We start from the raw sequence: 26,717 nt of genomic DNA, 5'->3' as shown, positions 1-26,717 counted from the left end.
ATTGCTGAAGTTATGGCTAAAAGCAAGGTTGTTTTCCAAGAGAGGAATTTTAACTCTGCAGGTTCAAAAGGGGGAAGTGAGAGCTTTTCTAGTACAAAGTTAAGGTCACAGGCAGGGGTGGGTGCTCTCCTAGGCAGCCTCAAGTAGTTAGTCCTTCTCAGGAACTACTGGATGAGAGGGTGATAAAAAAGAGGTGGCTAAGTATTATAATAAGCTGAGATAGTAGAGGCATGAAGCTTAATGGAGGAGAAAGACAGGCCTCTGTGGAGTAGCTCTGCTAGGTAATCCAAGATTAGAGGTAAGGAGGGCACTGCAGTGTACTTTCTTGTCCACTTTTCAGCAAAGGATTTCCTAGTACTAGGCCTTCTGGCTTCAAGAATGACATCCAGCACCTGTTTGCTGAGGGTCGCTGGTGGTGTATACAAGGGATAATCCAGGCTGCAAGGTTTAGAGTTTGCAACTGTGGATGCAAAATCTGTCCCTCCTGCTGAGACAGCAGGGTAGGCATCTGGCGAAGGTGCCAGGGTGGCACTGTCAGACTGTGTAAGAGTGGGTACCAGTGCTGGCATGGCCAGTCTGGGTCAATAAGAATTGCCCTTGGCCTGTCCTGGTTGATCTTGAGTAGTACTTTTGACAGGAGGGGCAGAGAGGGAAAGGCATAAATTGAGAGGTTTTCCCAATGGAAGGATAAGTCATCCACCTTCCAGGAGCTGCTGTGAGGGTTTCTGGTGCAGAATCTGCTCAACTGGTGGTTCTCAGGGGAGGCAAAGAGGTCCAACTCTGGTGTCATCCACCTCTGGATTAGAAGGTTGAAGGTGTTGGGTTCCATTTTCCACTCGTGTGGGTCTAGGAGATTTCTGCTTAAGTCGTCTGCCAGTGAATTTTGTTTGCCTGGCAGGAACTGAGCTTGCAGATGCACTTGGTTGCTCAAGGCAGTGTTCCACAGGACCATGGCTAACCTGCAGAGTGGGTAAGAATGCGTTCCCCCCCCTGCTTGTTTATGTACCACGTAACTGTGGTGTTGTCTGTTCTTATCAGCAGCTGTCCTGGAAGGATTAGGTATTTGAAGGCTGTCAGAGCATTCTGTACAGCTAGCATCTCTTTCTGATTGATGTGCAGAACAATTTGGCCTGAGCTCCAGTGGCCCTGAATGCATTTGCCTGCCATGTGAGCCCCCCATGAATAGTCTGATGCGTCTGTAGTCAGGGTTTGGGCGGTGAGGGATTGAGTGAAAGGCAGTCCCTTGTTGTGGTTGCATGCTTCTGCCCACTAAAGGAACTCTGCCCTGAGACAAGGAATGACTGCTTCCAAGTCCTAAGACTGATGGCACCAAAGACTTTTTAAGTACCAGTGAAGTTTCCTCATATGCAGTCTTGCATATGGAATTAGCAAAATACATGAGGCCATGAACCCTAGGGATTGCATTATTTTCCTTGCAGATAGCTGGGTTCTGGTGGCCAGTTGTTTGAAGTAGTTGGTCAGACAGACCTGTTTTTCTGGATTGAGAAATGCCATCTGGGAAGCTGTATCCAAGCTTGCTCCCAGGAATACAATCTTTTGACTGGACACCAGATGTGATTTCTTTTCGTTGGTGTACTCCAATGAAGTGAGAAGGCTTTTTACAAATGCCAGGTGCTGAAATAGCAATTCCTGACTGTCCGCCTGAATCAGGCAGTCGCCCAAGTACAGGAAAATTTGGATATTTGTCTTTCTGCAATATGCAATGGCTGGAGCTAGGCACTTTGTGAATACTCTGGGTGCAGTAGATAAGCCAAAGGGAAGTGTAGAGAACTGATAGTGCATAGAGCCTGCCCTGAAGCGTAGATATTTCCTGCATGACTCACTTAAGGGGATGTGCAGATAAGCTTCTTTTAAGTCTAGAGTGACTAACCAGGCATCCTTGGCTAACAGAGAGAAGCTGTTGCTTTTGGGACCACCAGAAAGGTGTTGAGAATAGATAGATCCAGGATTGGGCACCAAGAGCCCTCTTTTCTGGGCACCAGGAAATGTCTGGAGTAGAACCCTGCCCCCTTTGTTCTACTGGAACAGGTTGAACAGCTGACATTGAGCAGGGAAAGCACCTGCTTTTGAGCCTCTGCCCACTGGTTTGGAGGAAAATCTGAAAACCCGCTTGGGGTTGGCAGTGAGTGGAAGTAGAATCTGTACCCCTGGGATACAATGTTTAGGACCCATCAGTCCTGAGTAATGGACATCCATTTTTTTGCACGAAGGGCAATTTTTCCTCCTAGGAGCACAAGTAATTGGGCAGGGCTGGGAAGCAAAGTCATTGCAAACTTTTTTCCATAAGGGGGCGGCTTGCCACTTCCTGTTTTTGAGGTGGGAGCACTCCACTGTTTAAATCTCTGCATACCCAGAGACTGTAGTCTGGGTGGCCTGGAAGGGGCTGGAAAGGACCAGTTTATAGAAGGCCAATGCCTACTGAATCTAAGTGGCTGCACTTATAAGAATTCTTTAACAGTTTGCATAGATTTAGCTTTTTCTTCCATCTTTTTAAGAACTTCTTCTGCTCTGGTACCAAACAAACTGTCCTGATTTAAAGGAGCATCTAGTAATTTTGATTTGACATGATCTGGCAAGATTTGTTCCTTCAGCCAAGCACGCCTTCTCAGTACAGACCCCATGACTGCAGCCCTGCAAGATGCTTCTAGGGGATCAAAACCACACTGCAAAGTATGCTTTACTAACTTTGTTTGCAGAATGCATTAACTCTTGTAAATCTTTATTTTCGGCACAATATTGAAATAACACCATTTTTGTTTAATTAGTTCCATACTATGTTGCTGGTACTTCAACATATGAAACTGGCAATTCAATGCCCTGAAGGCAAGAGTTGCAGTGGTATATACCTTCTTACCCCATCTGTCTAAAGCTCTGGAATCCCTGTCTGAAGGGGTAGGGTTTTTGGCTTTAGTAGTCTTAATGCCTTCAGGTCCCTGGGAAATGGTCTCTGGATCCGCAGTAGGATTCTTAGAGAGAAATTTGTGAGAATAAGGTACTCTGTAGTACTAGTCAGGTTTTCTAGGGGCCAGTGTCTGGAGTAAGACTGGATTCCATGAAGACATCTACAATATCCAGGACAGGGGGTATAGCTAGAGGCCTGTGCTGAGGCAACTCAAAATTCCCAGAGTCTCTTTTTGGACTGAGGGTAGTCCTGGCATTCCCAGCGGAAATGCTCTCTTAGGTACGCAAAGTTTCACCAAAAGAAAAATCTTCTGGAAGGGAGGCAGAGGGAACTGATTCCTCTACAACTGAATCCTCATAGGTTGATAAGGGTATGTCCTGGCAATCAGAAGGGTCAGAGTCATCGGACTCCTGATCTGTAGAATCAGAATGAAACTCAATTAGGATAATAAGGTCTTTGGCCATTGTAAGCATTTGTTTTTTTGCCATGGGAGCTTGAGCATGCGCTTTGGTAGTCAGTTTTCTAGGTGTAGTGTGTACTCTGGGCTTGAGAAACTTGGTAGTTTTAGCTAAAAACAAAGTTGTCGGTTTAATGCGAACATCAGTAGGTCGGAATACACCCTTAGAAGCCAGTGCCTGCACAGCGGCTCCGGACCCATCCAAAGTAGAGACATCTGTAGGTCCCATAGTTGAAGCATCTCGCTGCATAACGGACACCGAATGGGTCTCAGCGGAGGCCTGCGAATCTGTAGAAGCAGGCATCAGGGGCTGCAATGGCACCTCACTGAGTACCGGCGAACTGGTGACTAGCTTAACGGAAGCGTCGTTGGCAGTTTTGGACCCATGTGGTCTGTCCCTGTCTTCATCTTTATGTTTTTTCGGAAAATCGGTAGTCTGATGGCTTATTGAAGCCATTTCGGAATACGGAGAACGAGAGCAAAAGAATTTAGCGACAAAGAGAGCCCGACAATGAATGGTTCGGGTATTAAACAAGGCACAAAACCGACAGCGAGGGACGTCGTGGATTGGGCCTAAACAGGTGACGCGGTAAGAATGAAAATCTCTGCGAGGTATTTGCTTTCCATAGGCAAGACAATTGTTAACTTCTTCTGACATCGGTTAGAGCAAGAAAAAAAGAATCCTCAACGGGGTACTTAGCTTTAGAAGACTTCAGGTTTGAAACTCGAAAAACGAAAATTTCAGGTAGCGGCCGACCAGCACTTGTGAACTGTTTCTGCTTCAGGCTCCTCCTCTGCAAGAAAGAGTGATGTAATGGCGTCGGCTGCATGTTTTATACCCCTGACGACCTGACGTCATGGAAGAAGCTACAGCATCTGACACAGAAATCCCAAGACTCTGGTATTCAGGCCGACTGAGGGCTACCTGCAGGCAGATAACCCAAGTGTGATGACTGCAACAGTGAAACACAAAGAACATCAGTGTCTTCCGTTAAAGGTCCCCCTCTCTCTCCCTGGGGGAAGCATCTACATGTAGATCTTGGAAGGGTCCCTGGGATTTTTTGAACCACATTTTCCATCAGCCTCATTGGTTCCAAGAAAAGATCAATCGATGGTTCGAAAAACATATGCCCACAACAGACAGGGTTTTCCCTTCATACTCACACCTGGCAAGTGTGTCTTTTACTTAGGGCAAAATAAGGAGGTTCTGACAAAGGCAACGTTGACAAATGATTTGAAGGGTTTCGCAAAGTCACATAAGCACATCCAGGCATGTTGTCTGATGGAAATGCTTGATCCCACTACCAGTGAGGTACCTTCAGCTGTGTGGGAGACAAGGCCAATGGACAAGTTTGAAATGGAATGAAGGAAGTGTCCCAGAGGGATTTTGGCAGTTTAATCAAATCTGACTGAAGTCCCATAAAATGTGCCAAATAACTCCGTGACCCAAGGGCAAAGGTCGCTGAGGCATAAACGCTTCCCAAACCTGCCCAGCAACCTGGACTCCCTGTAAATGGGGTGGACAGAGGAACTTTGTTCTGACAGTTCCCTTCTTGGTGGCTGCCACTATGACCATGCCATCAAAGGGTACTCCTTTACTCTAATTTATTCTATCCTTAGGTGGTGTCAGGATCCTATCTGGTCTCTTAGGGATGGGCTCAATGTCAGGTTCCTTTCACACCCAACAAGAGACTAATCTATGAATACATTGGCAGGTGGAGTCACCCAGAAGGTAGACGGGCCAGCACCAAAGGCTTCCAGGAACGTAGACTCCTCTTAGGAAGGATTATCAGGTGGCCGACTACCCCTTTGGTTTAGAAGTTCTAAAATGTCTCCAAACGAGACCTTGAGTGGTGACCTGGGGGACCCTTCCCCTTCATCAGTCAGTTTCCTCGGTGACAGACTCTTGGGAAGAGTAAGTGCCTCCTTTTGCACTTTCTCTTGCGAGGGCCCGCTTTGGTGAGATGCTCCAGGGAGGTATCAGAACAGATTACTATCCCTGCTGGGTGGTCTGGGGACTGGTTCAGGCTGACTTTCCTAGTGGAATGGATGACAGGCTCTGGATGCAGAATCAAATGGAATTGGGGGAGTCAAAACCGAAGAGGGAAGAGAAGTCTTAACTGTAGAAACAGAGAAGGCTCTCCACTACCTCAAAGGCAGAATGCCTTTGAGAAAACTACTTGAGGAGGGAGATGGAGGTGAGCTGCCCAGCACTGAAGCTCTGAGGGGTAGAGACAGCTCTGAGAACTTCAGAGTAGAGTCCAACACCATGAAACTAGTGCTATGGCTCAGTCGCCCAGCTCTGAAGTATACGGCAATGGACAACTCATAGATACCATCTGAGTCAAAGATGCTAACATCTTTAGATTAGAGGCAAACAACTCCAGGACTTTTCGATCAGACAGCTCCGAAACCAAACATCAGATCAGAGACTGAGCTAATAGCAGATATGTAATACTGACAAGGGTCTCCGGACCAGATGGTGTCAGATCCAAAGAACTTCCATTTGTATCTGTGCCCTGAGGAACTTCATCATCCTGTCCACATCAGCTTCTGTAAAGCTCTTGGAAGATTGAATGGATGAGCCCATGAATGAGGGTCTTGAATGGTGCAGAGGAGATTGAGAGAGAGCGTGCCTAAAAGGGGAAAGGGAGCAGAGAGATGATCAGATCAGACAACAGCTGAGGTGACTAGATTCGGGGAGATTTATCAGATCTGAGGCCATCGAATACGACCTTTTGGCTTGTTGAAGAGGAGGCTCTGATAACGGAGCCGAAGTAGCAGACGTTGCCAAATCCGGAGATCTCCGACAAGATTCTTTACTAAGAAACCCTCCTACTTGTGTACTCTTTGGGGGGTTTGGGCCCCAGAGGCAGCAGATACAGGTTTAGAGGGCAACAAGTCTCTAAGACTTAACTTGCTCTTTATGTTAAGGCACAGGTAATAAATCCTTTATAGATATCACCGTCTGAGTCCAGACCCTAAATGCACAAACTTTGAATGTGTATCTGAGTTGGGTATTTTGTGGCTGCAGGCCACATATTTTTTTTAATCCTGATGGTTTGTCAGACAAACCAGAAAACAAGGAGAAGAGAGTAAATTAGACCCCCCCTCTTTTTTAAATGGATAGAAAGGAAAGGAATTACCAACAATGGTAAGTAAAAAGGGGAGTACCAAAAAGTACTACACAGGGGACAGGATAGCAGAGGTGGTATTCAGGAAGAGTAAAATGGAAAAAGTTTAGAAATAACTTTCTAAGAAGGTTAAAGGGAGGGAAAAGAGTGAAAGACACACATTATTTGAATTATATACAAAGGCAGTTTACTCACAAAAACTGTTAAAGCACACTTGAGAGTTTTCAATGACCACGTCCGAATGCTATGGTGGCAAACAAGATCTGGGGTATGTAAGGTGGCACGAGCATTATGGGTAAAGGAAGAAGCTTGAGAATTTCAGTGTTCTACGGGCTGAAAGAAGTGGCTGGGTCAGATCCAAGGACTGGATCAGAACCCCAACAATTGAGGAATGAATGAAAATTACATCAGATCAGGTCTTTAGCAAACACACTGACATGCAGACTTCTAGTACCTAGATAAAGAACAAGCATTTTGACTTATTTTTCAATATAATGAAAGTTTCATGAACATACATTTGGAAATGTAAGTAATGCATTTGAGTATAAACTCTACAGCTACTAGCATGCATGTCCATCCTTTTTTTTTTTTTTTTTAATAAACTTTCAATCTGTCTAGAAAGTTTCATTCTTCTTCCAAAAACATTACCCAGTAAAACACAAAATAAGCTAATAAAGTAAAACTTAGCTTGTACCTGTAACTAGAATAAGATTCACCTATTGTCTCATGTGAGCCAAGGTCAAGTTATACCCTCAGAGAGAACAAATATAAAAAAAATAGTGACCTTACAAAATAATTTGCCAGCTATTATGTACTTAACTAAGAAATATTTAAGTGCTGCACCCTGTAAAACAAACTCTTGCAGCTTCAATTCGTAGCAGAATTTTAAGACACAAAAGCAGCAATGAATTTCTTGTTTAAATCTAAGATGATGTTTTAATGAAAGCACTGATCAGCAACAAAATACTGTAAGCACTATCAAGATAACACAGTACTTTAAAGAGATCACAACGGAATGCTGCTGAATGGCACTGGTTCTGTCTCTGTTACGCTTTGATGACAAGATTATAGTCTTGCTAATCTGGTGACCTTTTCAGAAAGGTGAGATCTGAGGTGGTATTTGTGCACATTAGAGGAAATATGGTCCTGACAGCAGGGAAAATTCTCCTACTCCAAGTGCAGTAGGGATTTTTTTTATATCCGAGTTACCACCAACTCAGGCAGACAGAGCATCTGTTTAAATGCGTCATCTCAGGGATGGTAAATTCAGGACTGCAGCACCATTTAATGTTGGACTGCAGTGTCAATAATGGAAAAATATGAATCCAGTATCCTGGAGTGTGAACATTACCCACAGACATCTGACTGATCTTTAAGCACCAAAGATTAGTGTGTTAGCTGCTGAGACATTGACTTTTTTTTTAAAGCATCAACGTTTTTACAGAATTAATGAAAACATACCTGCATATATACAACTGCTTTCAATTTGAACTACATTCAAACTAATTCTAACAAGTAAATAAGCTAACTGTTTACTGGCTGCAAAGTAAAGTTCATTCCCAAGAACAACAAACCAGGTGTCAAATGTGACTGGGGTGACTTAAAGGGCTTCTCTTCCATGATCAGGCTTTATTGCCCTTGGCCCAAGGTGACAAACACAGTAATGGGTGGCAAAAGCACCCCGTGTATCCACCCCTCAAACCCATGGGAACCACAGCATGCCTTTCCTAGACCACTGGGCCTCGTCAGGGTGTGGAATAAGCTTTTAACCTTGAAAAAACAGGAACTTGCTTCTAGGAGGATTAGACTACAACCAGTACTTACTATTCATTAGAGATGAAATACTTATTCCTTTTCCTTGAGCCAGGACATACACACATTCCCAGTAGTCCCACATAGAAAACCATCACAAGACATGGCTGAAACTGAAGTGTCAAGAAATTAGAAGAAAAGAGCACATAATAGCCTGAACTGAAATCTATGCTACACTTGCAGATGGGGGCGGGGGGGGGGGGGGGTGAAGTGCAATTCTATGACATGTGTTATCAAGGATATATGGCCATCCCAACTACAGAAACTTCAAAGAAAATTAGATGAATTACGACTGATGGAAAAGATATACTCATCCACAAGATTCATGCAGCAGGACTCTATGTCAGACTTGCAAATAACAGCGCCAACATTATAGGAAAATGGAAGAGTCAGAGAGAAATAAACCAAAGTAAGACAATATTATGCATAACACAGATAAGCTGAATCTCTAAACTCAGCCAAAATTTAACAATGAATAACAGGAAATAAGCAAAAGCTTGCAGAATCGCCAGTGCCTTCTTTCACAGCCAACCAGTATCAGCATGAAGTGCATGACCAGAATTGGCTTGTGTATGGGGAAAGAAAAGTTGTGTAAAATCTTACCATAACCATAGATGTCCTTCTCTTCCATGTTGCAGTATTCTGCAAATGGGTTTATGCTTCCAGTCTTGTGTACGTATGGCCAGTATCCAAAAGCTTTCAAGCCCCTCTGCGGTGTGTGATATATCTGACGTGGGCGAGAGTTCGTGGGCCATAAACGTGACGTTGGCATGCACCAGCCCTCAGAACAGAAGGCCCCAGTCCTAGAAGGGCAATGCCATACCACTGCCATCCAGAAAGGGAAGTCATTAGCTGACATTTAAGGAAGGAGGGAGGGAAGAAATACTGTAACATGGAAGAGGAGGACATCTATGGTTATGGTAAGACTTTACACAACTTTTTTATGTCCTTCTATTCCCATGTTGCAGTATTCTGCATATGGATGAGTGCCAAAGCTCACTGAGATTGGGGTTGTGGTCTAGAGGCAGACTCCAGAAATTCATGAAGGATAGCTCTGGTGAACCCTGCCCTGGATCTGGAGATGTGGTCAAGTTTGCAGTGTTTGGTGAAGGTGGTGACCGAAGAATCAAGTAGCAGCTTCCAGGATAGTAGAGGTATACAGGCCCTTGAAGAAGGCCCCTGAAGAGGTCATTGCTCTTGTGGAATGAGCTTTAATTGTACCATGTAGAGACTTGGAATTGGTAGCAGAAGGTGACTGCCTTGGAGATCCAACTAGAAATAGTCTGATTGGTCACTGCCTTCCCCAGGGCTATGGGGTGAAAGGATACAAAAAGTTGTTCAGCCTGTCTGATAGACTTGGTGTTGTGCAGGTAGAATCTAATTTGCCTGTGTACATCCTGGGAATGCAGCACTCTCTCGCTGTCTCCTTGTTGGCTTGGAGAAAAGACAGTTTAAGTGTATGGCCTGATTGAGGGACAGGTCATTAACTACCTTGGGCATGAAGGACCGGTTTGTCCGGAGGGTATCCCTGTCCTTGTGGAAAACGAGGAAGGGAGGAATAGCCATAAGGGATTGGAGTTCAGACACTTCTGGCTGAGGTTAGGGCCATTAACAGAACAGTTTTCCAAGTACAATGCTTTAATGAAGCTTTATCAGCTGACTCAACGGGCAGGAGCGTAAACTTCTCAAGCACGTAGTTAAGGTCCCAAGGTGGGAGAAGGCTTCCTGGGGGGCCTAAGCTAAAGTACCTCTCTGAGGAAGAGTTTGGAAGTAAGTCTGGATGCTAATGGGGATCCAGAAGCTGGCATGTAGAAATAGCAGGCAGATGGGCTTTGATGGATAATTAAACCAATCCAGTCTGTAGTAGCTCACACAAATAGTGCAGTACTAGAGGGAGCTGACTGAAGTGGGTCCAGCTATCTTTTATGAAACCAAATAGTGAATAGTTTCCACTTGGAGACGATTCTCTTGTATTTGGTTTCCTGGCCTCCTGCAGGATATTGAGCAAGTCCTCACTGTAAAGGTCTCTGAATGGGATCAGAATCCTATCAGACACAGGTTTAGGTGCAGAAGCTGCTACTGTGGATGGATTAGTGACCCCTTGTGCTGTGTGAGAAGGTCCACCCTGGGGGGGGGGTGACTTGTGGTGATTGCCCTTGGACAAGTGTAGGAGTAAGGGGAACCAGTGCTGGCTGGACCAGTAGGGAGTCACCAGCAAGATTTTTGGATTGTCCTGCTAACTTTTTAGCAGGACCTTCTGAATGAGAGGGAAAGGGGGGAATGCATATAGGTATTTCCCCTTCCAGGAAATTGGGAAGGCAGCTATTGCCAGTGCCTGTTGTTCTGGTGTCCTGGTGCAAAAGCCAGGAAAGTTGCCTGTTGATGGTGAAGGCAAACAGGTCTGTATGAGGTATACCCACACCTGTGAACCAGATCCAGGAAGACATCTCTGTGAAGCAATCATTAGTGGTCGCTTGTGCTGGTTCTGCTCAAATAATCTGTTTGTTGTGGAGAGAGGGAATGTAGGTCGCCTGCAGGGTGATTCCCTGTGAGGTGGCTAATTCCAAAACCAAAAGGGCCAGTCTTCAGAGCAGGTAGAACTTGGTCCCGCCCTGCTTGTTGATATAGCACAGTACAGTGGTGTTGTCTGTGTATATCAGAAGTGGCCCCTGTTGTGAGAAAGGAAGAAATGACAGGAAGGCTAAAAGGACTGCCCTAGTCTCTCTGGCATTGATGTGTTCTGATTTGAGGTGATTTCGCCACAGGCCCTATACCGGTCGGTGGCCGAGGGTGGTTTCCCACCTCAAGTCTGAGGCGTCTTTGTGCATGACCTGAGTGGGTTGAGGTGGCAGGAGAGGAAGGCCTGGGTTGTGATTTACCTGAGCCAACCACCATAGTACTTCCTTTTTTCGACAGGGTAGAAGGAGTAACAATGTGCTCCAGACTGGTTGTGTTGCTTCTAGATTGACCGAAGGTACCAATGTAGCTTTGTCATGTGCAATCTTGCTAAAGGAAGCATGGGTATGGTGGCTGCCATGTAGCCCAGACGTTTGAGGTGCTGTCTTGCAGTCAACTCTGTGAAGGACCAGGAGAAGATGTTCTTGTCAAGGAACTCACTTTTGGTGGGGGAAGGTATGCCTCCCTGAGATCTGAGCGGATCCTGCACCTGAGGAATATAATGTCTTATGTCGGTTGAAGATGGGATTTTGGCAGGTTTATCTGGAATCCCAATGATTGAAGGAGGGTCACCACAAACTGGATGTACCCTTGGAGGGTTTCTTGGCTGGTAGCCTGGATCAGCATGTCGTCCAGGTAGGGGAAGATTTGTGTTCCCTTTGTCCTGCAGTAAGCCACCACAGGTGCCAAGCATTTGGTGAAGACTCTAGGTGCAGTGGAAAGTACAAGGGGCAAGGCACAGAATTGCAAGCAAGAGGAACCCACCAAGAATCTCAAGTATTTTTTGTTGGAGGGGTTGACTGGGATAAGGAGGTAAGCATCCTTTATATCTAAAGTAGCCAGGAATCCTTGTGGAATAGGGAGAGGGAAAAGGGCTGGCAGGATTAGCATTTTGAAAGTAGGGACCTTTAGGAAAAGATTGAGATAGGAGAGGTCAAGAATGGGCCTCCAGTGTCCATCCTTCCTGGGGACCAGGAACAGCCTTGAATAGAATCCTCTGCCTTTTGCAGCAGAGGGGACTATCTCTATGGTACCCTGATCTAACAGTCTGCACTACCTGTTTGCAAGATGTGCAGCTGCTGAGTAGGCGGTTGAGGTATGCCTCACCCTATGGGAGGGGAGATCCAGGACAGAAAACAACCGTTTTGAAGTATGGACAGGACCCACTTGTCTGAGGTGAGATGGGTCCAAACAGGGATACAGTGGGAGAGGCGAACAGACAGTTGTACATAAGGAGGGGGAGGAGGCGGCAAGGTTGGCATGTAGTCAGATGCTACCTGCCCTGTCCAGAAAGGTAGTCCTCTGGCTAAAGGGAGGGGATGTTCCAGCTGGAGGGGGTTGTTTCCTTCTGGGCTTACTAGGCCTTGAAGGAGGAGCAGGGTGGGACTGCTCCCTAATACACTGAGTTTTGGCTGGACAGTTTCTGTGAAACTTATTGATTGGTGAAACCAGTAAATGTTTCAGGTCCTGCATTTCTTTTCCTTTTTGTTGGAGATTTGAAAAGGTCTGCCACCTTAGAACCAAAAAGTGAAGCATTGTCCAAAGGAGCATCAATGAGCTTTGCCTTGAAATCATTTGTAAGGGTTGTTTGTGAAGCCAAGGGTATCTGCATAATGCAGATGCTGGTGACCTGGCAGAGGATTCAGCAGCATTGTAGCTACACTTGATAGAGTGTCTGGTGACCTGGGAGGAGAGAGCCAGGAGAGAGGACAGTGATGCTTTGGCAGAGGAGTCTGGAATTTCTGCCAGGTGCTTGGTGGCAGATTCTAAGAGGGACAAGGTATACTTGGCCATGTGGGTCTGCTAGTTTGTGGCTCTGAAGGCCAAGGTCACCGAAGTATATATCTTTTTGCCCAACCTTTCCATTGTCTTGCTGTCTTTGTCAGCTGGGAGAATGGTGGTAGTAGGTAGGAGTTTGGATGCTTTGTCCATAGAGACTGATATAGTGGCAAGATCAGCAGGTGGGCACTTCAGCAGATGCTTAGCTGTGTCAGGCACCTTGTAAAGCCTGTCTGGTCTGTGTGGGGCAGGAGGTTGGGAATCAGGGTTCAGAGATGCAGAAGAAAAGACATCTAAAAAAGCAGGCAGGATAGGAGGGACAGCGGATGGGCTGGGGGTTTCCATTTGAATGAGGTTGTAATACCTCTTTTGTACCTTGGTCATTTCTAAGCATTCCCATTTAAAGGATTGCTTCATCCTGCTAATAGTCTCACTAAACGTCAAATCTTCAACTGGGGAGTCAGGGTCCACTGTCTCTTCCTCTGGGGATCCGTACCCCAAGGGGGAAGATAGTTGTAAGAGAGTGATTCCTCAGAGGAATCTGAAAGGACATCCTCTTCTCTAGTAACTGTGTCAGTAGGCTGAGGCCTAGGGCTCAGGAGAGGTAGAACCAGTAACAGCAGTGGTAGGCCTCAGTGCCATAAAGGCACTGAAAAGGCTTTGACTGAAAGCCTGCCAATCAGGCATGCATTCTGTAGAGGAACAAATATGCTTACTCTTTTTTCTTCTTTTAAGAGGGTCTATGGATGTCTGTCTAGAAACCGGAGACTGCAAGGGCTCGGAGGACTCAGATGGTTCCTCAGAAAACACAGGTCTCCCCCAGTGTCAGAGACCGACACCGGAATAGCCTCTGCAGACGTGCTCTCGCCCAAGGACAGTGCGGCGTCCTTAGTGGTACTCACGACCTCAGGAGTGGCAGATCCGGATCTAGATTCTGAGACCAGGCCTATGTTGGACACAGGTTGGGGATCCGTCAGAAGAGGCTCAGAAGTAGACAAAGGCCGTAAGGTCCTGGCCTTCTTTTTTGGCGGTTCTGCAGAAACATCTGAGGAGCCCTCCATCCATAACATAAGCTGCTTCAGATGCTGGTTTTCAAGCTAAAGATTAAGCACATGCAAGCGACTACACAATTTTCAGGTACGAATGCCTGGCAAATCAGGCAGGCCTTATGGTTGTGCAACTGTCCCAAACAGAAAAGGCACTTATCGTGGGTGTCTTTATGAGGGATCTGGTGGCTGTACTGACACTCAACCCTTTCTTATGACATGAACCGGCAATACTAAATTTTTTAGAAGGAGTGAAAAGGTCCCCAACGGGGTACTTATCTGATAAAACAAATCCGACGTTAGCGGTAGCAGAAATACCTGGCAAATGACTGTTGGCTGAAAAGTTCTGAGGGTTGGTGTGTGCTGTCACTTTTATGGCCCACGATCTCTCGGCCACGTCAGACGTCTCACGCACTGTAGAGGGACTGAAAGCTTTTGGATACTGGCCGTACGTATGCAAGACGGGAAGGATAAAACCCATCTGCAGAACACTGCAACATGGGAATAGAATGACATTTGAACTGCTAAGACAAATCTGTTGGATACGATGATTTGTACGGCAAGTCCAGAAATATGGAATCCACAAACAAATAAGATTTTCAGATTACTTAAACAGCTGTCAACAAACCAAAATCAGTTCTACAAATACAATTAGCACACATACCAAGAGTTAACAGTAATCAGTCTCCAAAGTATAAAGGGAAGAAAGCTGAAGCTTCCATAATTTACAACTGTATTATTTTCTTATCACAAGTGCCTAACTGCTCACAATACCAATCAATATGGCAACAAATGAAAAAATGCTGGCTCATTTTAAAGCAACACTTACTTTTTAATCAAGATTAATTCATCGTCACATATTCTTTCCTGAACAACTTCCTCTGCTTGTCCCAGCATTGATGCTTCAAAGCTTTCTTCTCCTTCCAAATTAGCTAATGTTGCACAGATTGTAGCTTAAAAATAAAGAAAGAAAAGTTAACATTGGAGATGCCCAGGCACTGATACAAACTGAAGCCCATTTGGAAACGTGGCAAAAACATACTTTAGTGCTAGTCTATTGGGTCCCAACATATGATCCTACAACTTCAGTCCCTTTTATTTGGATACAAACTAATGCTCATAGTACTACAGCTCCACTGCTAAGCAGCATCTAAGAAGTTCACTATAGTTTCAACTGATTTTCATTTACGGATAAACCAGAAGTAGTACAGTCACTGATAACCCTTCACATAAAAAAGAAACCACAATGTGTGAATTAAAAACATTTAGGTCAAAAGGCGACATACATTATAACACCAGTTTACTTGCCAAGGCACCAGTTCACTTCTAGTGTTCTAATGAAATTAAATTCTTTAGCATTTACTTAAAGACTACACAAAATGTTAATCTCACTCACCTATATTGTTGTCCAGGAGCACTACCCAGTTAACGGACTTGTTTAGTTACAGAGTAAGCAAATGAAGGCTGAGGGAATGGAACCCTGGACTGAAGGAAGCAGATGCCAGACATCTCTACACTACCAAGAGTACTGGTACTTGTTTCTCACTACCGTCTGATTAATCCAGCTTCATGAACTGTTCTGCAAGGTGTGAACCTTTAAGAAATGAAGTACACTGAATAGGCAAGGGATAATTTTGTGAAGTCAGATAAGCAATATAAGTGAAAATATGTTAAATAAAAACTGATCCTTTTCGAGTACGGAAACTTAAATACCTGTGCTCATGTTTGTTCAGTAAGAGAAAACTAAAACTTGATTATCTGTAGTAGTGGCTGTACTAGACTGAAATAAGTGCAGCGACCCAGTGACAGTTAAATGAAACTGATTCAAAGGATAATACTATTCTGGGAGGTGTCTCTAGGAGGAGAAACTGCCAGAATCCACAATAGAATCCCTAAGAGATAAGCATCTACTTTCTGCTTTTTACTTAGCACTTCACTATGATCAGCTTTGCTTTTAGAAACATATACCTCCTGTAACTACATAAGATGCAGCTTAAACATTTTGAGGGTTACCAGGTCTGCAGTGCAGATGTGTAGTCTCAACACTGACTAACCAGATTATTTGAATTTATTTAGCAGCAAAAATGCTTAAGAGCCATGTGGGGGGAAGCAATTGCTTTTTGCCAGTATGATCACTCAGAGGCAAGGATTTCACTGCTTCCCAGCTACTGGATTTTCCACTTCAGCAGTAGGTGGTGGCCAATCTGCACCAGCATGGTCATGGTTGTGGAAGGAGCAAGAGTGTTGCCACCCACCAGGTATCCAAGCAGCTCTCGCAGGACGCATACAGAGGAAAACATGCTCCTGACTATGAAGCAATGGTAGTTCTCTCTGTAATGCAGAAGCTTACACCACTACTACTAGAGATTGGTGCTACGGATGCAAAGTAGCCCCTTACGCCTGGCTTGTAGATAGCTGTGGCAGACAAGCTCTCGCCCAAGACTGGAATGAATAGGATCTAGTTAGAATGAATGGGTACCAGAGCTCTTGCCCTGGGCAGAATAAATGGGCTGCTGTTTTGGTCCACAAGAACAAGGGAGTGGGGGGTGGTGGTAGGGGGCGTGGAAAACATACAGGAAAAAAACTAAAGGCACTGAAACGGTTACTTCAACTACTTTACAAAAAGACAAGTAACAAGTAGTATGTGCCACAAAGTCAAGTTTGCTAGTTATCAAGAATGTAACCATCTACTGAAGGCTGTACATAAGTTGTCAATGGGAGGAATCACAAGCCCACAGAATGCAAAAATTGTGGGTGGCACAGTGGTGCAGCAGTTAGCATTGACATCTCATAGCAAGACGTTCTCCAGTTTGATTCTTGGCTGGGGTCCTTTTGTGCAAAGTCTGCATATGTCCTCCCTGCATTCTCTTGGGTTTCGTCTGGGTGCTCCGGTTTCCTCCCACATTTCAAAGACATGAGGCTGGAGCGTTTCTCCCTGGGCCTCCTCTGAAAATTGGCTCTACCCAAGTCGGACTTTCCCAGTAAACAAATGTTAAATAAATAAATTATGCTGATCAAGCGTACCTGATTTTTTAACCATCATACTCCTGCCTAGAAAATGCAGACATGTGATTATGAACTACCTGCATACCCTTTCAACCTTAGAGCAAAACCATCTGGACAAAGCCTAAAAGAACGGGGTGACAAAGGCACAAAAATAGGGACAAAGTTAAAACACTACTCTTATAAACTTAGAAAGTTGACAAAGTACAGTTTTGTACCTACCATAAATGTAGATGTTAGAGTGTATTCACTGCTGCAGTCATTACACTTGGGTTATCCTGCTGTCAGGCGGTCCCGCAGTTGGCCAGAGTTCTAAAGTCTTGGTCCGGCATCGGTTGCTGTCGCTTCTTCCCTGACGTCAGTGCGCCAGGGGTATATAAGATGCAGCAGACGCCATTTTCTTCAGTTTTTCTTGCCCCAGATGTCAGGTGCCCCCAAATAGGTAGGCAATACATAATGCTAATAAAACATACATAAAAAATAAAAACAATACCTTCAGTTACAAGCAAATACACCACATAGGTTGTATAGGTAGAAAGGTATAGATAAGTCCCAGCTAAGAAAGTGGGGATGGAGGGTGGGTAACCTGGACTGCAGCAGTGAATACACTCTAACATCTACATTTATGGTAGGTACAAAACTGTACTATGTTCATTGTGTTTCACCGCTGCAGTCATTACACTTTGGTTGAACCCCAAAGCTGAGGTTGGGTGGCTGGTTCTATAAAGCATTCGGGGTGGCTATGAGGCCCTGCAGCACTGCAGTGGCAAAGCCAGCTCTGGATTTAGCGTAAAGAAGCAGGTGGTAATGCTTAGTAAAGGTATGCACTGAACTCCAAGTTGCAGCTTCCAAAATATCCTTGGTAGGTACTCCTCTAAGGTAGGCAGTTGAAGTAGCTGTTGCCCTGGTGGAATGTGGCCTAATGTTGTTAGGTACAGTTTTTCCATGCTGTGTGTAGCAGAAAAGTACAGTTTTGTACCTACCATAAATGTAGATGTCCGAACTGGATAGCATCTGCAGTCATAACAAATGGGTTGTCCTGTCGTCAGGCAGCCCTTCGGTCGGCCGGATTCCAAAGTCTGGGTCCGGCTTCGGCTGATGTCGCACTTCACCCGACGTCATCTCTGCTGGTCTTCGGGTATAAAGGCATCAGCCGACGCCATTTTCCTTAGTGTTTCTTGCCCCAGATGCCAATTGCCCTCTTGGAAGGCTAAATTTTGGATAAATGCCAATGTTTCCAAAATAGTAGAAGGCAAACACAAAAAATAAACATGTATGTACATATATACAAACAAATACACCATAAAAGACTCCCCCCCCCCCCAGATAGCTATTAGGAGGGTAAATACCCCAGGAGTACCGCAGAGGGGAAGGAGGGAGGGTAATCCTGACTGCAGATGCTATCCAGTTCGGACATCTACATTTATGGTAGGTACAAAACTGTACTATGTCCTTCATGGATGCATCTGCAGTCATAACAAATGGGTAGAATACCATAGCCAAACTAGGGGAGGAGGAATAATAATTATGGTGTAGTCAGGATCTCTTGCAGTACAGCAGTGGCAAACCCTGCTCGGGATCTAGAATATAGAGGTAAATTATAATGCTTGGCAAATGTATGCACGGAGGTCCAAGTAGCCGCCTCAATAATGTCCTTGGTTGCCACTCCTCTTAAGAAAGCTGTGGTAGTGGCTGTAGCCCTTGTAGAATGAGGTCTTATGTTCTGTGGAATTGGTTTTCCATGGTAGGAGTAACAGAATCTTATGCAATTTCCTATCCATTTGGAGATTGTCTGTTTGGAAATTGCTTTTCCTTCCCTTCCTGTTGCATAGGCTACAAAGAGCTGGTCAGTTTTTCTGTTACCTTTGGTTCTGTCCAGGTAGTAGTGTAACTGTCTGTGTACATCCAAGGTATGCATTATTCTTTCACCTCTGTTTTGTGGATTGGGAAAGAAGGTAGGTAGGTGGATTGCCTGGTTTAAAGACACTCTGGATACCACCTTAGGCATAAATGTAGGATTAGTTCTCATGGACATCCTATCTTGATGGAAGATTAGGAAGGGTTGCACTGCCACTAAGGCCTGTAGTTCCGAAACCCTCCTTGCTGAAGTAATAGCCAGTAGGAAAGCAGTTTTCCATGACAGGTGTTGTAGATCTGCTGTTGCTGCTGGTTCAAACGGAGGGAGTGTCAACTTTTCTAGTACAAAATTCAAGTCCCATGCTGGTAATGGTGGTTTCCTAGGAGGTTTTACATTCTTGATCCCTCTGAGAAACTGCCTGAGTAGAGGATGTGAAAAGACAGGAGGATCAAAGCTGTATTCTGCTGAAATAGCTGATGCATGTATCTTGATGGAGGAATAGGACAGGCCTGTATGTAGAAGCTCTGCCAAGTACTCCAGAATGTTAGCAATATCTATGTTCGACACATCTTTTCCTCTTTCAGTACTCCAAATGACGAACCTTTTCCATTTTCCTGCATAGTTCCTTCTTGTTGAAGGTCTGCGGGCTTCAAGGATAATGTCTTTAACCCTTTGTGAAAGGTCTGGGTTAGTTACTGCTATGTGATGTTCCAGGCAGTCAGTTGCAAGGTTTTTAGGTTTGGATGTATGATGTTGTAGTTGTTCTGAGTTAACATCAGAGGCATCAGGGGTATTGACCACATTTTCTCCCGAGACATGCTCCTCAGCAATGGGTACCAGTGTTGTCTTGGCCAGTTCGGAGCTATCAGAATTATCCTTGGACGTTCCTCTTTGATTTTCAGTAGTACCTTGTGTATCAAGGGAAGAGGTGGGAATGCATATGCTGTCAGGCCTTTCCAGCTGAAGGATAGAAAGTCCACCTTCCACGCAAGTGGGTGGAATGTCCTTGTGCAGAATTTTTTGAGTTGGTGATTTTGTGGGGAAGCGAATAGATCTATTTGTGGCATTCCCCATTTCTTTGTGATGGCCTTGAAGATGTCCGGGTGTAGCATCCATTCGTGAGCATCTGAGGTGGTTCTGCTTAAAATGTCTGCTAGGGTGTTCTCTTTTCCCGGTACAAATATTGCCTGTAACTGGATGTTGTAGCTGAGAGCCAGATTCCAAAGGTCCAAAGTCATTCTGCATAGGGGTAAGAATGAGTGCCTCCCTGTTTGTTGATGTACCACATGACTGTGGTGTTGTCTGTCCTTATCAAATGGCCTTCTTTGAGGAATGGTCTGAATTTTAGGATTGCCAGTTTTACTGCCAGCATTTCTTTTTGGTTTATGTGCAGGTGCAGCTGGTCCTGAGTCCACAGTCCTTGTACGCATTTGTCCAGCATGTGTGCCCCCCATCCTAGGTCTGAGGCATCCGTTGTGATGGTTTGGGTTGCTCGAAAGTTGTGGAAGGGTAAGCCTGGGTTTGACTGGCAAGCCCGAACCCACCATAGGAACTCCTGTTTTAAGCATGGGATTAGTGGTATTTCTGTTTCTAAGCTGTGCCTGTGTTGAGACCATAAATTCTTTAGGTACCACTGTAACTTTCTCATATGCAGTCTGGCATGTGGGACCAAGATTATGCATGATGCCATGAAGCCCAAGGCCTGCAGAACTTTTCTTGCTGTTAGTTTGTTCTGCTTTGTTAATGTCAAGAAGTAAAGAGGGAGTTCTTTTTGTTTTTCTGCAGTTAGGAATGCCATCTGTTTTACTGTGTCCAATTCCGCGCCCAAGAAGGTTCTTGTCTGGGATGGTATCAGTCTTGACTTTTGAAAATTGACTGTGTATCCCAGGGCTTGTAGCAAGTAAATGACCCTTTGTAAATCTGTTGTCAGCTTGCTTTTGTTGTCCGCTTGTAACAGGCAGTCGTCCAGGTATGGATAAATTTGGATTCCCTGTACTCTGCAGTGAGCGATTACTGATGCCAGGCATTTTGTGAATACTCTGGGCAGTAGATAAGCCAAAGGGCAATGCTGAGAATTGATAATGCTTTGATCCTGCAAGAAATCTGAGGTATCTTCTGCAATTTGGTCGAATGGGGACGTGCAGGTATGCCTCCTTGAGATCTAGAGTTACCAGCCAACACTCCTTGCCCAGCATGGGAAGAAGTTGCTGTAGGGTCAGCATTTTGAATTTTGGGACAATGATGTATGTGTTTAAGATGGACAGGTCGAGAATAGGTCTCCAGTTTTTTCTTTTCTTGGTACTAGGAAGAGTCTGGAGTAGAATCCTTTGCCCTGTTCTGTTATTTGTACCCTTTCCACAGCTCTCATCTTTATTAATTCTGCTGTCTGGTGCAGGGCTTCTATTTTTTGATTTGGGGGCAGGTTTGGCATTCCTCTTTTTACTGGTAAAGTGTGGAAGTGGAACCGGTAGCCTTGGTCTATGGTTTGCAAAATCCACTTGTCTTTTGTAATATAGTGCCAATTTTTCGAGAATAAGGCTAACTTTCCGCCTAATGGTGCTGCTATTTGCTCCCTGGTAGGCGGAGTCAGAGCCAAGTCACTGTGATTGTCCTGTTGCAGTGGCAGTGGTTGCGTCTGTGCCTCGGTTATTGCCTTGCCACTGTCGTCCTCTGTAGGCACCTCCTCTGGATTGATTTCTGCCCCTAGAGCGTCTGTTCCTGCCCCTTTGGGATCTTGTGGAGTCAGGAAAGGACCAATTTTTGGCAGGCCAGTTCCTGCTAAACCTTGGGGGCTGAACCTGTAGGAAATCTTTAACTGTTTGTACAGATTTTGCCTTCTCTTCCATTTTCTTCATTACCTGCTGGGCAGGTTCCCCAAATAGACTGGCCTTATCCATAGGAGCATCCAATAGCTTAGCTTTAACATGAACCGGCAAGACCTGTTCTTTCAACCAAGCATGCCTTCTTATCACTGTGCCAGTCATGGCTGATCTAAATGAAGCCTCCAGTGCATCATAGCCACATTTTAAAGAATGGTTACTAACCTGTTGGATGTTATTCACCATTTCTAATACATATTTCTTATCTAAAGATTCATCAGAGGACAGCTTTTTAATTAACTGATCAAGCATAAACTCTTGGTATTGGATCATGTGAAACTGACAGTTTAAAGCTCTAGCTGAGAGAGTAGCAGAGGTGTAGACTTTTTTCCCCCATCTCTCTAAGGACCTGGATTCCCTTTCAGAGGAATAGGGTTTTGCTGTGGTCGAGGCTACTGCCTTAGGCCCCTGGGATATAGTTTGGGGTCTGCAAGTGGGGCCTTGTATAGGTGGTGATGAGTGTCTGGCACCCTGTAAAATCTATCTGGTTTGGCAGGGGCTGGAGGTAAAGAATCAGGTGCAGTGCAGACATCATTAAATGCATCGTCCACAACAGATAGGACAGGAGGTATAGCTAAGGGCCTATGTTGTGGTAAGTGCAGAAAAGTCCTAAGCCTTTTTCTTGAATCTGAGAAATCTTGTCCCTGCCATTGGAATTGTTCTCTCATGGCATGTAAGGTTTCCCCAAAGGAGAATTCCTCTGGTGGAGAGGCAGCTGGAATGGATTCTTCATCATCTGAATCTTCATAATTGGAAAAAGGAGCCTCTGGCTGGTCTGTAATGTCCGAGTCATCCGCAGAATCATCAGAGGACACAGGCTCGGGGGGCTCTGCTCTAGGTCTCTTTTCTGGGGGCTGAGAGGCCCTGTCTGGGTGAGATTGGGATCCCCTAATTAAGGATATTAAATCTTCTGCCAGAGTAAGCATTTGTGAACTAGAAGTGGGCCTGAGTGAGGGTGGTTTAACAGGCACTGATTTAGCAGATTTGGCTGCTTTAGCCCTGGCAAAGGCCTTAATAGACATGGCTGCAAGGGGCCTAGCAGCACCACGTGCTGGGGTAGAGATATCCAAGGGGATGGTGTCTGATAGATCAGTAGGAACCACAGTTGTAGGCAAAATTTCTGAGGCTGATTCAGATAAGGTAGCAGGAGCCTCAGTAGTAGTCATGGATTCGGCTGAAGATTGACCAGTTTTCGGTTTCGGCGAAACAGAGACACTCATGCTTGCTTAACCGTGGTTTCGGCGAAACCGCGGACCGCGAGTGTCGGTCTTTTCTTTCGTTTTTAACAATTTGGGTAGTCGGAGGATCCGGCGGCATAATGTCGCAAAATCTGAGCCGAAAAACTGTTCAGCAAACTCCGACCGCGCCTAAGCGTTCGTCGGTTGAAGGAAGCACAGGCGAACAGGCTGCTACGTCGTGGTCTGGGCCTAAGCAAGGCAAACAGTAAGAGTGGAAATCTTTATGAGGTATTTGTTTCCCACAAGTTAAACAGTTATTGACTTTTTCTGACATCGGCTAAGGCAAGAAAGAGTCCCCAACGGGGTACTTAGCTTTAGAAGTCTTGATAGTATTCGGTAGTAGTAATCTCTGGATCTGACCGACCGGCACTTGCGAACAGCTTCTGCTTCGGGCGCCACGCGGCAAGAAAGACTGAGGAAAATGGGGTCGGCTGATGCCTTTATACCCGAAGACCAGCAGAGATGACGTCGGGTGAAGTGCGACATCAGCCGAAGCCGGACCCAGACTTTGGAATCCGGCCGACCGAAGGGCTGCCTGACGACAGGACAACCCATTTGTTGTGACTGCAGATGCATCCATGAAGGACATCGGATACAGTGTCCTATCCACTTTGAGATGGTTTGCTTTGAAATAGCCTTTCCCTGTGATCCTGCAGCATATGCTACAAACAATTGCTCAGTTTTCCTGAAAGCTTTTGTTTTGTCCAAGTAGAAGCGTAACTGCCTGTGTATGTCCAATGAGTGCAGAAGTCTCTCCCCATTATTCTGGGGATTTAGATAAAATGTTGGCAAGTGAATAGTTTGCTTAAGAGCCACACTGGATACCACCTTTGGCACAAATGTAGGGTTTGTTCGTAATGAAACCCTGCCCTGATGAAAAACGATGAAAGGTTCCACTGCCATTAGTGCCTGTAACTCAGAGTCTTCGTGCTGAGGTTACTGCCAGAAGCACAGCAGTTTTCCATGACACACATCTTAATTCTACTGAATTGGCTGGTTCAAAAGGAGGTAAAGTTAGTTTTTCCAATACAAAGTTGTGGTCTCAAGTTGGTGTTGGTGCTCTCCAGGGTGGTCTTATGTTTTTAGCCCCTCTGAGGTACTGTTTTAGCAATGGATGAGAGAAAATAGGAGGATCCGTGTTGTAATGAGCTGAGATGGCAGAGGCGTGGATCTTAATGGATGAAAAGGATAGGCCTTTGTCCAGCATCTCAGTTAAGTATTGTAGAATCTGAGGAATATTTGGAACAAGAGGGTTGAAGCTTTGACCCTGGTTCCAAGTGTAGAATCTCTTCCAATTTTCTGAATAGGATTTCCTGGTGCTGGGCCTCCTGGCCTCCAAAATGACATCCATAACAGCTTTAGAGAGAGGAGTTGGTTGTTTGGCTAAGTAATCTGCCATGCAGCCAGGTTTAAGGTTTTGAGCTGGCTGTGCAGGATCGGATTGTTTTGTTGAGTCAGAAGATGGGGGATTTGAGGTAAAATCCATGCTGGGCCTTGAGCCAAGTTCTTTAAGATTGGGTACCAGTGCTGGCGTGGCCAGTCTGGGGCAATCAGGATCATTTTTGGCCTTTCTTCTCTGGCTTTTAGGAGTACCTTTGAAAGGAGAGGCAGTGGTGGGAAGGCATAAATTTTTAGGGTTTTACAGCTGAACGAGAGAGCATCCACTTTCCATGCTTGTGTGTGGTAAGTCCTTGTGCAGAATTTCTGCAGTTGGCAGTTCAGAGGGGAGACAAAAAGATCTATGTCTGGGCACCCCCATTTTTGTGTTATCACGCTGAATACTTGTGGATTTAATTTCCACTCGTGAGGATCCATGGTGTTTCTGCTGAAGTCGTCTGCCAGAGTATTTTTCTTTCCTGGCAGGAATAGTGCTTGCAGATGAACTTGATAGGTCAGTGCTGTGTTCCACAAAGTCATGGCTTGTCTGCAGAGGGGATAGGAATGAGTGCCCCCTTGCTTATGTACCACATAACTGTGGTGTTGTCCGTCTTTAGCAATAGTTGTCCTGGATGCAGAAGGTCCTTGAAAGCAGTTAGGGCATTTTGTACAGCTAGCATCTCTTTTTGATTGATGTGAAGATGCATTTGGTTTGCGGCCCACTTGCCCTGAATACATTTTCCTGCCATGTGTGCTCCCCAGGCATAATACAAAGCATCTGCTAGTGTCTGCCTGGCTGTGGGTAAAGTGAAAGGCTGTCCCTTGTTGTGGTGGCATGCCTGTGCCCACCATCAAAACTCCTGTTGTAGGCAGGGAATAAGTGGTATTACTGTTTCCAAACTGTGACAGTGTTGAGTCACAACACTTTTTAAGTACCATTGTAATTTCCTCATATGCAGTCTGGCATATGGTATTTAGTAGTATGCAAGATGCCATGAACCCCAAGGCCTGCAGAATTTTTCTTGCAGGGAGTTGGGTCTTTGTTGCCATCAATTGAAAGTACTGAGTCAGTTGCCTTTGTCTGGCGTGAGATAAACCATCCGGGCCACTGTATGTAAGCTGGCACCCAGGAATATTATCTCGAGGGCACTAGTTTTGACTTCTTTTCGTTTACTGTGTACCCTAGGCAAATGAGCAATCTTTTTACAAATGCCAGATGCTGCAGAAGGATGTCCTTGCTCTCTGCTTGAATAAGACAGTCGTCCAAGTAGGGATATATTTGAATTCCTTTTTGTCTGCAAAATGCAATTACTGGTGCCGGGCATTTTGTGAAGACCCTGGGTGCAGTAGATAAGCCAAAGGGCAGTGCAGAGAATTGGTAATGCATTGTGCCAGCTATGAATCTGAGGTGTCGTCTGCAATTTTGTCTGACTGGGACATGCAGGTATGCCTCTTTGAGGTCCAAAGTAACAAGCCAAGCCTTCTTGCCCAGCATGGGAAGAAGTTGCTGTAGTGTCAACATTTTGAATTTCGGAACATCCAGGTAAGTATTTAGAGTAGATAGGTCCAGTATGGGTCTCCAAGCTTTGTCCTTTCTGGGGACAAAGAAAAGTCTTGAGTAAAATCCTTGTCCTTGTTCCTGCTGTGGCACTTTTTGAATAGTACTCATGTCCATGAGGGCTGTAATTTGCTTTTGTGCCTCTACCCATTGATTTTGTGGCGGGTCTGGCATTCCTTTTGACCTTGGTAGAGTGTGAAAGTGGAACCTGTAACCTTGAGACAAAGTCTAGAACCCATTTGTCTTGGGTGATTATATGCCAATTTTGTGAAAAAAGAGCTAGTTTTCCCCATAAATGAGCTGCCAAAAGGTAAGTGCTTGGCATGTGAAGGCGGAAGTCATTGGGACTGTTTCCTATAAGGTTGTGACTGGTCTTCTCCTCCTTTTGGGTTAGAAGCACCCCCCACTGTCGTGGTCTGTAGGAGCCTTGGGGCTGAGATCTGCCTCTTGGGTGTCTGTATCTGCTTCTTTGTGGTCTGTCTGACACTGGAAAGACCAATTTTTAGAAGGCCAATTTTCTGCTAAATCGAGGTGGCTGTACCTGTAAGAAATCCTTCACTGTTTGCATAGATTTTGCCTTATCCTCCATTTTCTTTAGTACCTCTTCTGCTTTATAATGCTGTAAAGGAGCATTCAATAATTTTGCCTTAACATGAATCAAGTAAACCTTGTTTTTTTAACCAAGCATGCCTTCGAATCACAGATCCTGTAACTGCGGCTCTACAAGAAGCCTCTAATGAATCAAAACCACATTGCAGAGTATGCTTTCCCACTTGTTCAGCTGCATGCAATAAATCCTGCATCTCCTTGTAGTCAGGACTTTCTGAGCTTGTAAGCATTTTCTGTTTTAACAGAGAAATTAAATATTGTTGGTATTTAAGCATGTGGAACTGGCAATGTAAAGCCCTTACTGCTAAAGTTGCAGAAGTGTAAACTTTCTTCCCCCATCTATCTAAAGCTTTTGAATCCCTGTCAGA

The 26,717-nt window shown here is 45.1% G+C and overlaps 1 protein-coding gene across 1 annotated transcript in view; it reads right to left on the bottom strand.

Annotated features, from left to right (window-relative positions):
• TCP1 (t-complex 1) overlaps positions 1-26,717 on the bottom strand; it is a 1,162,065-nt gene that overhangs the window by 322,724 nt on the left and 812,624 nt on the right. The window contains exon 11 of the mRNA XM_044075988.1: positions 14,657-14,782. Coding sequence (XP_043931923.1) covers positions 14,657-14,782 — 126 coding nt within the window. The remainder of the gene's footprint in view (positions 1-14,656; positions 14,783-26,717) is intronic.

Source organism: Protopterus annectens, chromosome 1.part0 (genome assembly GCF_019279795.1).
Source record: "Protopterus annectens isolate FY-2018-M chromosome 1.part0, PAN1.0, whole genome shotgun sequence".
NCBI lineage: Eukaryota > Metazoa > Chordata > Ceratodontiformes > Protopteridae > Protopterus > Protopterus annectens.
The sequence above is the reverse complement of the archived record's forward strand: the minus strand, read 5'-3'. Positions and strand labels throughout refer to the sequence as shown.